Source organism: Miniopterus schreibersii (genome assembly GCF_964146895.1).
Source record: "Miniopterus schreibersii genome assembly, chromosome: 1".
NCBI classification, from domain to species: Eukaryota; Metazoa; Chordata; class Mammalia; order Chiroptera; family Miniopteridae; genus Miniopterus; species Miniopterus schreibersii.
The window spans coordinates 148,677,238-148,694,602 of NC_138101.1; the positions used below are offsets into that span (position 1 = coordinate 148,677,238).

The 17,365-nt window shown below is 43.2% G+C and overlaps 1 protein-coding gene across 2 annotated transcripts; it reads left to right on the top strand.

Annotated features, from left to right (window-relative positions):
- Window positions 1-661: 661 nt before the first annotated feature.
- Window positions 662-12,689, top strand: DUT (deoxyuridine triphosphatase). Of its 2 annotated transcripts, none has more exons than XM_081158013.1 (7): window positions 662-923; window positions 1,995-2,130; window positions 4,094-4,185; window positions 6,190-6,234; window positions 11,505-11,579; window positions 11,730-11,800; window positions 12,198-12,689. In XM_081158013.1, exons 1-7 carry the CDS (start codon window positions 899-901, stop codon window positions 12,252-12,254), a joined length of 501 nt encoding a protein of 166 aa, XP_081014139.1. In that variant the 5' UTR covers window positions 662-898; the 3' UTR covers window positions 12,255-12,689. The 2 variants fall into 2 exon arrangements, with proteins under 2 accessions (XP_081014139.1, XP_081014138.1); XM_081158012.1 differs by lacking the exon at window positions 662-923 and adding an exon at window positions 1,196-1,460.
- The last annotated feature ends 4,676 nt before the right edge of the window (window positions 12,690-17,365 follow it).

A 17,365-nucleotide genomic window follows, 5' to 3' on the forward strand; every position in this document is an offset into this window, starting at 1 on the left:
CCCCAGTTAAGTTTGTCAGGGAAGGCCTTTCTGAGACAATCTGAGACTTGAAACACATGAAGCTCAGACCAAGGAGGGATGTGTATAGATTCCCAAGCCAGAAAGTCTGGTGGGTCTAAAAACTGTTCAAAAGCCACGTGGCCAGACCACCACCAGAGGGGAGCGGGATGAAGGCTCCAGATGAGGTTGAGGTAGCATGGCCCAGATCATGTTGCTATACGTATAAATTTGGGCAGTCTGCAGGGTATAGGTAATACTTAAAGCCATGGGAAGAGAGAGCAAACAGTCTAACCCATAACCTCATCCAGGGGAATTCCAACATTTAGGAGCCTGAAAAGGTGGGGCCTGCCTGCAAGGAAAGGCACAGCAAGGAAATCTTAACGCTTCCCCAACAATGCTCTAACATTTCGGTCATCTTTCTAAAACTGCCCCCCCCCCCCCCCCCCCCCGTCCGCTACTATAATTTTGTATTTGTTTTGACAAAGTGCATTACAATTTGGTATTGAGATTTCTGCGTCGGTTCCGGAGATAACTGGAGATATCTGTATCCATGAAAAATAAGTTTACTATTATATAGAGGGTGATTTGCCCATCCCCACTGTAAGTTCTATACCAGCGTGTCCCAGGTCTGTTTGAGTAACAGTCACGTGGGGGGGGGGGCAGGGCTGAGGGGGGTCACCCGAGGCAGCGCTAGGGTTTCAACTGAGCCGTTGCAATTATCCTTGAGATCCTGCTCCTGCCCCCCTTCAGGACAATACACCTGCACGCTGGGCGCGCAGGGAAGCAGAGCGCGCGGCCGCCCGCAGCCCCGGCGCGGCACCGAGCGCAGCGCGCTCCCCCCGGGATGTGATGCGGCTCCGGGCCTTCTGCGGCCGCTGGAGTTCGTACCTGGGCAGGTATGGCCGCGGGCGGCGCCGCCCCAGGTGAGTCAGCAGCGGGGCAGGACCCAGGCAACGGGCCTCCAGGCTAGTTTCAGAAAAAAGGGGGCCAGAAAAAAAGTACGAGAATAGAAGGAGGGAGGCACAGACACCCGGAGGCGGCGGCGGGATCCCGGGCACGGCGAGCGCGGCGTCCCGGAGGCGGCAGCGGGATCCCGGGCACGGCGAGCGCGGCGTCCCGGAGGCGCGGGCCCTCGCCCGGGGGGGACGGCGCCGCCCCGCCCCCCTGGACCGCGGCGGGTACTGCTTCCGAGGTCACCGTCGGAGGCCCGTCGCCAGCGAGCGGACCCGGCTGCAGAAGCGGAGCAGCCAACCAGCGCCCGCAGCTGGCGCCGATGCCTCCCTTCCGCCCTCGCCCCGGGCTCGGCTACAGTTTCCCGACGTCGCTGCTCCGCTCAGCGTTTAACGGCGCCCGCGGCTCACCGCCGAGCGCAGAGGTGGCGGGACTCCGCCCCGTCCCCCCGGGGGCGTCCTGGCTGCTCTCGGGCGCGCGCAGCCTGAGACAGAGATGTCGCGGCGCCAGTAATGTCGGGGCCAGGCTTCCTCAGGCGCGGGGAGGATGGGGGCCCCGCGGGTTTTCCGCGCGCCCGCCCGCGGGCCTGGGAGGGAGCCGCGGAGAGGTCGGGCCCGGGGCAGCCCCGCGGCCGTACTTGGCGCAGTGCCGGGGAGGGCGCACAGCCGCCGCTGCGCGGGAACGAGTCCATTTAGGTGACCCCTGGGGTTGGAATGGTTTTCTTTTGTGTGCGGGGGAGGCCTCCGAAGCCCCATTGCTTTAGACGCGTGCGCTAAGTTTGGAAAGTTGAAAAATGCTCAATAGTTTCCGATCCCAAATTGGCTTTGGGAGAAGGGTCTCCGGCCACAAATTTGAATCGCTCTCCCCCGCTCTCAGCCAAATTGTCGGCTCGCCTAGGAAGAGGGGCGTGGCGGGGCGGGGCTGGCGGGAAATGCAAAATTTGAGCGCGGTGCAGGGGCCGGGGCTCATTTTGCGCGCTCTTCTTCCCCCTGCGCCCACCTTGGCCCGCGTTCTGCTCCGCTCGGCCATGCCCTGCTCCGAAGAGTTTGCCGTCTCCCCCAGCAAGCGGCCCCGGCCGGCGGAGGAGGGCGGCCTGCGGCTCCGCTTCGTGCGGCTCTCGGAGCACGCCACCCCCCCCACCAAGGGGTCGGCGCTGGCCGCGGGCTACGACCTGTACAGGTGAGTCTCGGCGACGCCGCGCCCCCGAGGAGCGCCCGGCTGGGAGCCCGCGGGCCGCCTTCTGCCCCCGCCATCCCTGCCCCACGCGGAGACGGCCAGTTCCCGAATTTCAGAGCTTTCTGTCACGTTAGCAAGGGCATTCAAGCCCTCTGCTGCTATAGGTTTAAATTTTAAAGTAAAAGATTACAGAGGCAAACGTTTTTTGCATATATATATGGTTTCCGACTTTTTGATGTTGAAAATTTTAGCTTTCCTCTTCAGCATGAATTCAACAGGGATTTGGGAAAGAGTGTAGAATAGTAAGTAAATATTCACAAATGCCCTCTGAGGCGTTGTTTTGCAGCATTTATTGCACCCTCCCCAAGCAGAGATGTCTAAGGCCCATCTTGGCCTTCAAGGCCTGAGCGTGACGCTGTGCCCAATAGAAAGAAAAGCCAGGGTGGAGCCTAGGTGCTTAGTATGAAAATACCTAAGCAGGGTTCATGAAAGCTGCTTTTGTTTAAAGAGTTAATATTTAAGTTTGGCCCAAGACTGGAAATTTCATAAAGGGGTTGAATATGAATCAGGGATGTTAGTAATACTACCACGTTTTCATTTGTATTCTTTTTTACCTATGCTAAAAACTTTTCTATAATATTTTTTAAATCCTCACAACATTGTGAACAGGTGAGTGGAACGTTTTACAGGTGAGTAGATTTGTAAGGTGCTGAATTGATAGCCCAAAGGCTTGAACGTAATAGAATTTTTGTCCCTGAATTTATTGCCCGCCCCCCGCCCTCCCCCACACTGCTTAGGACCATTAAGGTAAGTGAAAAGTGATATTGGAAGTAGGGGTGTCCGAGCCTTAGGATATATTTTAAAGCATTCCAGGTAATTCTAATGTGAGAACTACTGGTTTAAGTCGTAAGTAAGTACAGGAGAAAGGAGTGTGTGGTGATAGGAAGGGAGAAAAGAAAAGTGAGGTATAGACTGTTGTAGCTGAAAGGGATATAGTTTAATCCCTTAATTTTCATGAATAAAAATAGTTTGACAACATGTAGTTTAACTATACCATGTCTGAGCACTGTTCTGAGTCTAAGGAGAGACTTTGACTTAAGGTACTTTGAGCATCCTCATATACTGAAATAGACATGGAAATAACATCTCTTTAATAAATTAGTGGTTAACTATTTGAAGGGTGCAGATTCGTTGAAGGAAGTAAAAATACACTAATGCTTTACCAGTCTTAATGAAACTCATATACTGAAGTAGACATGGAAATAACATCTCTTTAATAAATCAGTGGTTAACTATTTGAAGGGTGCAGATTCGTTGAAGGAAGTAAAAATACACTAATGCTTTACCAGTCTTAATGAAAGTCTTCAAAGTAACTTCCAGTTCTGCTTATCTTTAAATTTCTATCAAGCAGGTGGCTACAGTAATAACAGTAGCAGCATCTGCTGGGTGGACCTTAGAGATCAGTTCCTCAGCAGTGTGCACCTCCAGGGCTGGTCACAGTGATCAGCTCTAGCCAGTGAAGATCCTGGCCACAGTTGGGCATGCTTGCGAAACCACCAAGCCCAGCAGAGCAGATGCAACCGAGCTCTGCCCCCTATGTGATCCACCCATTTCCCCCTTTCCTTCTGCATGGTTTTCATAATCCCTTAGAGGATTGTTGTGAGAATAACATGAGTTATGAAAAACAGAACTGTGCCTGGGCGATAGTAAGGGCTTAGTAAATGTTAACTGTTATTTACAGTCCTCTCTCGGTTCTCTGTCTTCCTCTTCATACCATGTTAGTGAAGCATACACCTTCTAAAAGTCCTGTCTTTTCTGCCTCTCCTGTTAAATAATTACCTGAATTCCCCAACCAAATTTTGTTTAGGGGAGAATATATTTATATATTGTCACCTCTTAAACCATAAAAATTCACAGAGAATTACTATATCTAAATACCAGTTATTTTCTTCTAATTCCTTCCTAGTGCCTATGATTACACAGTACCACCTATGGAGAAAACCCTTGTGAAAACTGACATTCAGATAGCCCTTCCTTCTGGGTGCTATGGAAGAGTGGGTAAGTGATTTAAGATTTGTCATGCTCTTTGTGATACGTCCCTTCATCTTCGTTTTATCTGGGGTATAAATGAGGGAAGGAGTATTTCTTGGCCTGTGTCCTAAAATAAGGAAGTGCCCCCTGTGATGGCAAATGCAGCCATTTGAAAATTTCATTTACTGTTATACTTTGGAGATATTGCGGTTTCCATTTCAAACCACTACAATGAAGCAAATATCACAATAAAGCAAGTCACATGATTTCTTTTGGCTTTCCAGGTCATATAAAAGTTAATGTTTACAATATATTGTAGTCTGTTAAGTGTGCAACAGCTTTATGTCTAAAAAAATATACATACCTTAATTTAAAAATACTTTTTTGCTTTAAAAAAATGCTAACCATCATCTAAGCCTTCAGCAACTTGTAATCTTTTTGCTGGTCGAGGGTCTTTAATTGTAAAAAACATAGTATCTTCAAAGCACAATAAATGAGGCGCAATAAAACAAGGTGTGCCTCTATCTCTGCTATTTTTCCGATTCCTTACTTGCGCTTTTAGAGGCTCACATTGGCCCAAGAGGTTCTCACTGTGAGAACAACTAAAAATATAGGTGATTTTTAACTGGCACTTTTTCCAGTGTTAGCACCAACTCCCCCATCAGAAATCAGATTGCATATGAAGTCAAGATTTTTGTGGAGATGGTGATGAGGATGGCTAATATTTTTATGTAAGAAAATAGAGACAAGCTTAGGATAATGGCCCATGGCATTTTACATGAGAGAGAAACTTCTAACTCCTGTTGGTGGCACAGTATATCAGGCCACTTAGCCTTTTCGCCTTTGGGGTTTCCCCCTCGGGGTGTGTTAGGGTGAGGGATATTCTTTAGTGAGGGAAACACCTCACAGAGGGAGGAGCTAGGACTAAATGGAGTGCAAGCTCACAGGTTTGACTTTCCTGGAGTGATTCAGTTGTCACTGGAGAGTTTAAAACTTCTTTTCAGGAGCATAATTACTTTCTGGTGACCCACCCTCTCCTCTCCAGGGTTGGGGTGGGAGGTGATAGCAAGATTACCGCTATCTTATTAGCCATGAGAACTGCTAATACTTCAGCCTTTAAAGGAAAATTATGAGCTCTCTTTATCTCTTTTTTGGCAGCTTTGACCACATTTTTAGTGTATTTGGTGGAGGTTGATGGGTGGGGGATCAGGAGATTAAGTGAAATAAAAATAAAGGCCAGAGGGGGCAGCATTTATTGACAAAGCTTCCTGATTTAAATGATTCTGGAATAAAATACTGGAAGTTAGGATAATTAATGGTAGGCTTGATGGTCAAGGTAGCAAGTAATAAGGTATAAAATTAGCTTTTTATTTTTCATTTTAAGAATAAAAGGCATAGGAATAAAAAGCATAGCAACTTGAGTTTTCTAAGGTTTAGTTTTTGGCATTTTGCTTAACTGATAATAAGCCTTTTACTCTGGTTTATTTATTACATATAGACATGACTTTTGGCATCTGTGTCATGAATCGGAGTCCCAAGTTCCAGGCTAAGCTCTGCTACTCTTTGGTTAGGCTTATGCCCCCCCCCCCCCTTCCCATCTACATTGCAACATGCTCAGAACTCCCATCTTAAAGCAAAAGTCCTTTTCCTCAGTTCCATGTTCTTGCCAGCTACAGTCCTCCCCTTGTGGCCAGGCTTCTTCATAGAGTTGTCTGGGGTTGTCCCCACTTGCTCACCTCAGTTCATTCCAGCAGTCCATGGCTACGACACCCTAGTCCTCAATAGACTGAACTTGTGTGGGACTGGCTTAAGTTGGCTTCGAATTAAACCTCGTCAGTCTTGTCTAAACTATTATTTTCTGCTTTTGTCATACAGTATAAGTATGTTCTTTAATTCAGAACCACCTGCTAAAGTTAAGGTGAAGATATCAGTGATGGGAAATAAGAGTAATAACATGCTTAAATTGTGTCAGTTATATCTGGTAATTGCCCTTCCCTTTAAAATAACCAATTTCTCCTCTTTGTTTTTTAGCTCCACGTTCCGGCTTGGCTGCAAAACACTTCATAGATGTAGGAGGTATTATATTTACATTTTTATTCTGAAAATATTTCCAAGTATTTACTTTGCATTTGCTTAAGAGGAAGTAATCAAATATAAAATTGTACTTTTATCTTCAACAAAAGGAAATGGTTTCATTGTGTCTTTTAGAAATTTCTATCTGATTAAGACAATTATGATATAGTTTCAAATGCTGTTTGAGTGTGTTTAATTTTTAAATGACTATTATTTGAAATGCATGTTATTTTACTACTATGCTAACTAGACACTATCTGACAGGTGGGATTTCGGCCTTGGTTTTACTGATAATCTGCATTTAATCCAAAAATGACTCCATGCATAGAAGAAAGTTTGTTATTATAAGAGAAGGAAAAGCTTTTATGTCATTTAAGCAAAGGGTTCTAGAAAATGCAGGTTTGTCTTGTAAGATTTTTCTTATCTCCTTAAGAGAGGTATCCATGTTTGGCAAAAGAAAGAGAGAGTCTTTCCCTAAAGTGAGGAGAGAAGACCCTGTGCTTTCCTGTCTCAGTTCCTTGCTGAGCAAGTCCTCCGTGGCTCCTACTCCCTTATAACAAAGCCTTACTTGTGCCTCCTAAAGCCTGCAACTTCCTCCTCAGGCCCCTTTCATGAGGGAGCCCTAGGCTCCTCTGCTAGCCACCCTTGCAAGATCTCTAACTGCTCCTTCCTGTATGGAAATTCTCACCTTCCTGATATGCCTCCCTTTTGCTTGGATCTCCTCATTATTGGGGTACATACCCCACTGACAGGGTTCTCATGTCCTGACCCTTCTTTAGCCCCATTAGCAGTAGTGAGTGCTCCACTAAGAAGATGCCTTGGCCCTTGGATAAGTAGATATGCTAGATTCTGCCTCCCACCATTTTTACATAGCTGCTTTTTTTTTTTTTAAATATCTCTTTATTGATTTCATAGAGAGGAAAGGAGAGGGATAGAGAGATAGAAACATCAATGATGAGAGAGTCATTGATCGGCTGCCCCCTGCATGCCCCCGACTGGGGATCGAGCCCGCAACCCGCGCATGTGTCCTCATTGGGAATCGAACCCTGATCGCCTAGATCCTGGGTCGATGCTCAACCGCTGAGCCACGCCCGGCCAGGCCATAGCTGCTTTTGACAGATGAGAAAACTGACTCAAAGAAGAGCCCAAGTTGGCACATTAAAAACTGGAATCTTGCCCAGCCAGCATGGCTCAGCGGTTGAGCATTGACCTATGATCCAGGAGATCTGCTGTTTGATTCCAGTTTGGGGCACATGCCTGGGTTGCGGGCTTGATCCCCAGTGTGGGACGTGCAGGAGGCAACCGATCAATGACTCTCTCATCACAGATGTTTTTCTATCTCTCCTCCCCTCTCCCCCCCTCCATTCCTCTCTCTGGAATCAGTAAAGACATATTTAAAAAACAAAACAAAAAACCCTGAAATCTCAATCCATGTGATTCCAATCCCCTTGTTCTTTTCACCACAATTAAATGCTGTGGATCACCCTGCCCCATCTACCACCAGCCATACTCTGTCCTGAGTTAGCTCTTTGTCACATGCACTGCATGAGCAAGCATGGGATGAGGCCTATCCTTGGGCTATCTCCTGCCCGCCCCTCAATCTCCCCAAAGTATCACTAGGTGGTGCTATGGGGCAAGACAGGAGCTCAGTTTGACACAACAGGGATGGACTGCCCACTCAGGTTGAGGATTGCCTGGGCTCAGTTATGTATACTTTTAAAAAATACTTTTACAAGGTCAAATATGGTAACCTAGGAGTGTAACTTAGGGATGTAAAAAATTGTATATATTTAAAAAGAAATTTCAAAGGGTTAGGAAAGGAACATGGGCTTTGGAGTAACACTAATGAAAATTAGTGTGCCCACCTGTGAAGGGATGGAGGCTTAAATGATAATGTATGTAAAGCATCCGATACTATTTGGTACATATTACATCCTGGAAGTTATATTTCCTGTGCCCTAGGGACTTCACAGATTTTTTTTCTTTTAATGTGGAAACTGTGTTACTAATTTTTGCTCTATTGAAAACAACCCTCTAAAAAAAACCCATGTAAAGGAAATGGAAAGTTAGTTTGCCTGGTGGTTGGTTTGGTATTATTTATAAGATCACATTGTGGTGTGTTTTGGGATGCTGAGTATCTTAAAAATGTCTTTTAGGCACAAGTTTATCATAGTTGGCCACAGCTTTTATTTCAGAGGGGGGATGTTGTTAGGAATCCCAGCTGTAAGTGAGGGTCAAAGGGAACAGTTGAGTATACAGGATTCTGTTCAGAATTCACATCTGGTAGGTGTGGATAGTTTTCACAAAAGGTTTCCAACAGATGACATGCCAAAGTCTTGACACAGTAAAACGTTGCCTGAAGTCAGTTAATCACTCTGCCAGTTCCAATGCATGCTTTTTCCAGTGATAACTTCAAAATACTTGCTGCTTTCTCATGAAGAGAAATATCCCTGATGTGACTTATGTCCCTTACGTGGGTTTTTCTTGAAGGTCAAATTGCCTTTGAGCAATAAATGAACTTGGAACTATTGGATATTTTTTTATACTTTTGGTATTCATGCTAAGAAAAATTTAATTGAGAGCCTTTTTCCCCTGCCATACATTTTAATCGACTTCGAACAACTTCATTTCTTTCAGTTAGTTGAAGGCTTTTCCATGCCTGTGTGCCGAGCATAGAATCTTGGTAGGTCACCTGGCATTGCGGAATTCAAAGCACCCGCCATTTGAGTTTGATAGAACCACTTGACAGATAGATAGCAAAGGCCTTTGCACAAAGGGAGTGTTTTTGTGCTGTAGAAGATAGCATAAACTAAAAACAATAAATATTTACAAGTCATATGCAAAAGGGTTAACTACCCAAAAGGATAAGAAGACAATACCGTAGAATATAGAGGACACGCAAGTGTGCAGGTGTCATCTGAGGCCAGTCCGTCTTCGTTAGTCACCCGGGACACGGAGCACCGCCAGGGGCCCCTTTCCTCACGCGTCACACTGGCTGGACTTCAGAAGGTTGCTACCGTCTGGTCCTGCAAGGAGCTTGGAAACGGGCCTCCTTAGATATCCTTGGAGGAAGTTTGAAGTGCCACACCTTCTTTGCAAACTGTCCGTAACATTTAAAATGCACATACCCTTTGACCCGGGAAGGCGCTCTTTGGAAACCTGGGTGAGGCCAGAAAGCACCAGCGCGCAAGGACGCGCGGGCAGGGCTCTGCGGACAGGGCTCTGCGCGCCGGCGGAACTGCCAAGGCCGCCTGCACGTGCTGCAAGCTGGGCTGCTGTATTTCTGCGTCTTGGATTTATTTATTTTTTATTTTTTTTATTTTTAAATATATCTTTATTGATTTCAGAGAGAGGAAAGGAGAGGGAGAGAGAGAGATAGAAACATCAATGATGAGAGAGCCATTGATCAAGCCCGCAACCCGGGCATGTGCCCTGAGCGGGAACCGAACCCCGATCGCCTGGATCCCAGGTTGACGCTCAACCGCTGAGCCACGCCCGGCCGGGCTGCGTCTTGGATTTAAAAAGTGATGAAGATTTATATATATTAATCTCAAAGGATGTCTACGATACGCGAAATGGAAAAAAAGAAAGCAGTATGTAAAATACTATATTACTGTAGCATCGGCTACCGAGAGGTGGGGAGCATTAGCTTTCACGTTACATGCATCTGTACTCTTTGGGTGCTGTAAACGTGTTCTAGTGAAATAGGAGCAGAAGAATCCGGGAGTCGGGCCGCACTGTCTGTATCTAACACATTCTAGGTAGGTGAGGCCTAGTCTGTGCTCCAAGCCGCGCAGCACAGGATCCCATGGCTTTCTGTGGTCATCTGTTCTGGCATGGATAACATGCCCTCCTGAGGGTGTTATATCAGTTATTTCAATAAATATTAAGGACGAATTTAACGGTTAACTGGCAATTGGGAAAGAAACCGGGCTTCAGTATTCTTTGACTTGGTCATTGCTGTACAAGTAGAAAGGAAGACTTTTAAGAAGTACTTAAAATTCAGTTTCACTGATTTTTAGTAATTCAGTCATAAGGCACAGGGGTTCATTTAAACTTCTGCTAAGATCCATTGTTTTCCTATAGGAGAAAATTGAAAGGAAATGCTTACCTTTATTCTAAAAATTTTTTTAGTTGACCTTTAAGTAATGAGTCCTGTCAACCAGCATTGATACCCATGGAGCTAAGTTCCTGATTACTTTATTTCCTTTTTTTTCTTTGATAAGAGGGTTTTTTTGTTTTGTTTTTTGTTTTTTAGGAGGTAGGTGTTAATAGGAAGACATTACATGGAGCTACTTTGAATTAGGTTCACATGAATTCTATCCAGCATGGACTGCTCGTTGGTAGGGGATTTCTTTTAGGGTAATGAAAATGTTCTAAAATTGATTGTGGTGGTGGTTGTAAACTCTGAATACACTAAAAATCATTGAATTGTGAATTAAGTCTCAATATTTAAAAAAGGAAATGAGAAGGCCTGGTACAACCTATATTATCTATGCTTGTGTTTATGGAAACATTTTAAATTAGTGGTGCAAAGATAAAGGCTAACAAGTCTGGTAAATGTACTTCTCTGGGCCAAAGCTGGGCCCTGCCTTACGTTTCTCTCTTGCCCTTATGTTTGTAACCTCAAGCAGGTACTAATTACACAGGATTGGTGTGCTCATTGTTAACCTTATATGCTAATGTGTTCTGAGAGATCATTTTCTAAGGAAAGATGATGAACTGAAGGGTTCGGCTCCGTTTTTGTTATAAAAATGAAATGTTCTGATATTTGCTAGACTGCTGCTTAACAGTGTCGGCGTTGACTGGTTCCACTGCAAATCTTCAGGCTTTTTGACATTTTTATTTACAACTCTATTGTATTTCATTGTGGGTATTAGTGAGAAGCTGCTACCAGGAAAAGCCTTTAAAGCCCAAATCATAATTGTCTCCTAGTCTTTTTTGGCAGGTGTGCAGCAGATAGACAGCAGGTTTGGAGAGAGTGATTCAGGACTACCTGTCTGAGATGCTGAGTGTCGCTTCCAGGTTAGAGTAGGAAACCGTCACCATTTGGAAGGGTAGCTGGTGGAAAATAAGGACTGCCTTTTTCTAAATTCTTATTTGCATATTGCTAATATTTCTTAGTCTTCAAGCTTTACATAGTACCAGAGCAAAGTTCACTTACTCAGCTGTATAAAAATCTCAGAGCCACGTAAGAGTGATTTTGAGGTGATTATACACTCATAGTGTTTTGGTAGCATAAAACAAGCTAACATTATTTTTCTTTTCTCCAGCTGGTGTCATAGATGAAGATTATAGAGGAAATATTGGTGTTGTGCTGTTTAATTTTGGCAAAGAAAAGTTTGAAGGTACGTTAAATACACAGTCACATAGATACAGGGAATTTCCTGAGTCACGTGGCTAAATAACACCCTAATTCTCATTGTACAGTGCAGGATATAGAGAATGTGTTAATAAAAGATCAGTACCAAACTGTTTTGTTTTTTTTCTCTTTGAAGTAAAAAAAGGGGACCGAATTGCACAGCTCATTTGTGAACGGATTTTTTATCCAGAAATAGAGGAAGTTCAAGTAAGTATCATAAAAACTGAATAGGGAATGGTGTAACGTCTTCAGTGAAGGAAAATTAAAATTGTGAGGATTTAATATGCTATTTGTAACTAAATAGCATATGTTACTAGTCCCATTTTTAAGCAAAATTAAAATCTTAGTTTTAGAATTTCTTGAAATGACTTTCATAGCTATCATAAAGCATTACATTGGATAATAAATCATTTATACTGTGAAATTCTATTTGCTTAGCTTTTTTGAAAATTATTGAATATTTAAGTTTATGGAGCTTTTTAAAAATTTAGTTTTTTGTAATCTTTTTTAAAAAGATGGTATAGCAAGAATGAAAGACTTAGTAATGAGCTGGGGATAACTGAGAACATCTGAAATTCACTCTCACTGCCTTTTATCTTTCCAGGTTTTGGATGACACTGAAAGGGGCTCAGGAGGTTTTGGTTCCACTGGAAAAAATTAAAATTTATGCCAAGAACAGAAAATGAGAAAACATTTTTTTACTGAAAAATAGAGTTTTTGTTTAGTGTTTTGCATTTCTGTGAACTTTCCAGCTTTAGCTTCTTAAATATTTGGTTGTCTTATGATATTTGGTGCTCTGTGGAGGTCATGGAGAACTTTACTTTTTTGTGTTTTTTTGCATTTGATGGTTGTATAAGTCTTCATGGTAGCTTAGTACAGTGAGCTTTTTTCAGTCAAATGTACATCAGTCACAAGTCCCCCTAGAACTGTATTACTTAAACTTAATTCACTAAATGCTGCTCCTTCAACTTATTTTTCAGCTTGCTCTATAAATCACAAGCAAAGCCTTTTAGTCAATAAATTTGAATTCTTTCACTCATACAAATTAGTGTATAAACTGGACTAAAAGATAATAAAAAGTTAAAGTTGTTCCTTGTTCTTGTTTCTGGTCTAAAAATTATATATATAGAGAGAGAGTCTATAAACTTTTTTTTTAATCTTAAGGTTTCTTTGTGAGGGGGGAAGAAAAGAATCTTCAGTTTGTTTTTGTTTGTTTAATTTCCTTTTGTTAGACTACAGGTTGACGGAGTAGAATATGTTTGTGAAAGGAAATATAACTTGAGATTTCCAATTGGTTTGTTCCTCTGAATTTTGCTCCATCAAGGAAATTGTACGAGTTGTCGTTAGTATGTGGGGTTTTCCTCGCTGCAGTAGCAATGATAGGCTGTGTCCGAGAAAATACGCAGTTTAATCAGGGTTAGATATAATGCTGCATGCTTCATCCACTGGGTACTTTTGTTTAAATATGTTTAAGCAGCGTTTTACTGCAGATAGGGGGCTGTTTCTGTGGATTAGTTTGATTAACATCTGCAGCCTCCTAGGTGTGCTTCCCTGTGCTGTATTTCCGAGACCCCTTTGCACCAGGGCTCGGTCAGGTACACTAGTGTGGGACTCACAGCTCATTGTGCTCGTGCATGTGGGTCCCGCAGCAGGGTGTGCTGGAGCTGGCAGCTCTCTTGGCCGCCCAGGTCCTAGACACACAGACTAGTTTGTTTCTTCTGCCCTCTCAGTGATTCTCTAAGCCATTTAATACCCTGTAATGTAGTGGTTTCCATCTCTGGGCCACGGTTCGTTAGTGAGTCATGAAATGAACACTGTGGGTCATAACTAGCATTTTAAAAAATGGAATAGAAACAGCAGAGGACAACACTTGTCAGGTGGGTAAATACTGAGCAGATTGTTTGAAATACATATGTGTGTGTGTGTGTGTGTGTGTGTGTGTGTGTGTGTGTGTGTGTGTGTGTATACACATTGGGTCACGCTGTAAATTATTTTTGCTAAACTAGCCAGAGTAGATTCTGTTCACTGAACCCTGACCATACATAGTAACAGTTGAGTAAGAACAAATAGTATGATCAAGAAGTGGTCTTAACTTACACTGTTATTGTTAGTTACCACTTACTGAAGTCCCCCCTATATTTAGCACTTACAAACTTTCCCTTAGCATACCTGTGGGAGAATAGATAAAACACTCTTTTTATAGATGACAAAAATAGGCTCCAAGGGCCCTGGTTGGTGTGACTCGGAGCGTCATCTCATGCACCAAAAGGCGGTGGGTTTAATTCCCAGTCAGGGCACATACCTAGATTCTAGGTTCCATTCCTGGTCAGGACACATAGGAGAGGCAGTTGATTGATGTGTCTCTCACATTACTGCCTCTCCCTCTCTCCAAAATCAGTTTTAAAAAAATAGTCACAGAGGTATTTAGTAACTTGTTTAACATGTCAGCTAATGACCACTATTAATATTTGCGCCCTGTGTTTCAAAGCCCATGTTCTTTGTGCTTCAGCGTTTCAAGTGGTAGAATATAGAACAGAAGAGATGGTTAATGAAAGTCCTTATCTGGTTCATACCTGGAATATTTTTCCATCTGGACACCATACTGAAAGGAAGAAGCTCAGATCTGCAGCTACTCAGAGAGACTTAGAACCATATCCATGGGGGATAGAGGAAAGGCCTGGCTGGCTGATTGGAGAAGTGTGTGTGCTGTGCATGGGAGGGGTGGGGGGTGGGGGAGGTTGCAGGAGAAGGTCCCTGGGATATGAAAGATGTTCTTAGCTCTTAAATACTCATAAGAGGAATTAAGCTTGTTAGATTTAAACTACAGATGTTTGTGAGAGAACAGAAAATGTTTATTGGTCTCTGTCCCCGGTTCCTGACACAGGCTCCTAAAACCCTTGTAATTTCCTAAATAATAAAAACACTAGGAATACCTCTGGTTTTCCTATTGGTCTTTGACCTCTGTTCCTGACAAAGAGCTCCTGAAACCCTTGTGGTTTCGTGAGTGATAGATGTGTCTGTGGTTCTCATGATGTGGCTGGGTGGGCTCCTTGATGGCTCCTGGATGAGGGCTAGTCACCAGAAAGACCATGAATAGAAGCCTAGGATTTTCAGCCCCCCTCCTTCCCCTCCCCTATTCCCTTGAGAAGGGAGAAGGCCTGAAAATGGAGCTAATGATCAGTGATGCCTCTGTGATGGAGCTTCCATAAGATCCCCAAACTTTGAGGTTCAAAGAACTTGGAAGTTGGTGAACATATATATAGAGGTGCTGGGAGAGTGGTGTGCCCAGATGGCATGGGAGCTCTGTTCCCCTTCCCACATTCCTTGCCCCATGTTTCTCTTCCATCTGCACTTTCACCTGTGTCCTTTATCATGTCTGTTAGTAAACTGAACATAAGTGTTTCCCCACTTGTGTGAGCTGCTCTAGGAAATTAAACCCAAGGAGGGTGGGTCTTTGGAGCCTCGAATCTAGGCAGTTGGTCAGAAGCACAGGCAATACGACCTGGGCCTGCGACTGGCTTCTGAAGTGTGTGTGGGGGGGGGGGGGGAGTGGAGAGGGTGGCATTCTTCCAAGACTGAGCCCTTACCCTGTGGGATCTGACACTATCTTCAGGCAGACAGTATCAGAATTAAATTATAGGACACCCACCTGTTGTGACAGAATTGCTTGGTATAGGAGAAAGCCTCCACACATCTGGTGATCAGAAGTGAAATGTATGTGAGTAGTAAAGGCCACTCACAGGAAGAAAAGACAGCAGAGAACTGGATTTTAACAGGCTAGTATCTTCCCAGGCAGAAACCAGGCAATTTTGCTCATCCTTGACATTTGTCTCACTAATGATACCCACTGTTTGCTCCTATCCTTGGTTCTGTACACATCAGAAAGAAACCATCAGGGTGACTCCTATAGACTAACCTGCTCCATCAGTTCCCTTACTTCAGTGGCTACCTGCAGTGGGAGCCACAAACTGGCACCTCCCCAGTTGGCCTAGGTGGATGGGGACCCCAGCCCAGAGCACTTTCTCTTCACAGTTCTTCCTGCCACATGATCATCTTCATCCCACCTGGCAGGAGATATCAAATGATTATTTCCTCAAATTCATCTTCCATCTCATCGATGGAAGAATGGTGAGAGGCTGGAGGGCTAAGATGCACAGGCACTGGGAGTTTTATGGAGTATTTCAGAGTTGGAATTAAGGGGCCTCAGGAATACGTAATTACATGAGTATTGAGTCCAGGTTGTCACAGGACAATCTCAGCAGGGCTTCTACCCCAATCCTCTTGCTCTGACTTCCCAAGTCACCCCAGGTCCTGCCTCATTTGCCCTCCTCTTCCCTGGCATCTTTAACTCCAGCAGTGGCCCATGTTAGGACAGTACTGATCGTTTGCATTTACCTCCCCCCCCCAGCTTCCTTTCCCTCCTGCTCACCACTACTGCATACCCACAAGGTAATGGCGACAGACTGTCAAGAACTGCGACACAGAGAAGGAGAGGAATCATGTGGGCCCAAGTTTAGTAACGGTGGTAGTGTTTATAGATTGAGAGAGCATCCCTGTTTACAGAGAAAGCTTGACACACCCACCCTAAGAGGCACATAATCATTTAGTAAAGACAATGTGATTGACCTTCAATCAGGCATTTAAAGCCATTTTCACATATGCTCGCCAGTGTAAAATATACTATTTTATGTAACTGACCTGATCCTTTCAGCTGAGAAATCCCCTCTAGTATTGTAGCATCATCCTAAGAAGACAGGTGAGGTGGGAAGGAATTACTTCTCAAAAGTGAAAATGAAATACCTTTTGCAGAAAGACATCTCCATTTGGAGATGGATTAGGTACACAGTGTTTTGACATTGCTCTTTTTCTTACTGAAAAGAAAATGAGAAAAAAAGAAAAATATAAAACTGAAATTTTTGTTGAGAGGATCTCAAGTATATGAAGTAAAAAATGAAGTATATTAAAAATGGTTTTCCCTTATCAGCAAGTAAACATGGTTAAGTTGGGAGAATTTTAAAAGATCCAAGTAGTCTAAAGAAAATGTCAATTTATGAAAGTGAGATTATAGAGAAAATTTAAGATTAATTTTATTAACAAGTTATTGAATTTTGTCTTGGTTTGTATCTAATTTTTAGAAATGAATAAAGAAAACTGTCTAGTTTTAAATTTTTTAAATAAAAAATTATGTCTAATTTTTAAAAATTAGGTTTTACAAATGAATAAACCCCTGGGAGACTAAATACTAAAATAATAATTATCTGCTGTTGGGGATGCTGGTAAATTTTTTTTTGCATTATTTATATTTTAACATTTTTTAACATGAAAGCTGTATTACTTGGCTTAAAATGCTTAGATTTTTATAATAAAATTTTTTGTTTAATTTTGATCACATTTCCTATTTTAGTGAATATTTTAATATTGAAAATATGTGGGGAAATTATATCTATAAATTACAAATTTTGAAGAAAAATACACAAGTTGGTATAATGGAAAAACACTAGCTTTGGATGTTTTAGACCCAAGTTTAGGTTTTGCTCTTTGGCTAACTAAAAGATCTGAACAATTTAAAAGCCGAACAAATTCTCAGTTTTCTTACCATAAAATAAGAGAGTGAGTGCATCAGATAATCTTCAGTGTCTTCCTGCTCTCCTGTTTTGTGAATTGGACACCAGACTTTATGGCTGTGGCAAACTACTGCCACCTGGTGGCAGTTATCTAAAATGAGGGCTGCATTTAAGGTATAAAACACCATCGTTCATTTATGCTTATATT

What these genes read in the sequence shown, in the direction of transcription:
- DUT (XM_081158012.1), top strand. Translation starts at nt 1,274, where the DNA reads ATGCCTCCCTTCCGCCCTCGCCCCGGGCTCGGCTACAGTTTCCCGACG. An exon ending in TGGGTGCTATGGAAGAGTGG is followed by an intron (nt 4,186 to 6,189) that starts GTAAGTGATTTA and finishes TTTGTTTTTTAG; the next exon opens with CTCCACGTTCCGGCTTGGCT. An exon ending in TGGCAAAGAAAAGTTTGAAG is followed by an intron (nt 11,580 to 11,729) that starts GTACGTTAAATA and finishes TTCTCTTTGAAG; the next exon opens with TAAAAAAAGGGGACCGAATT.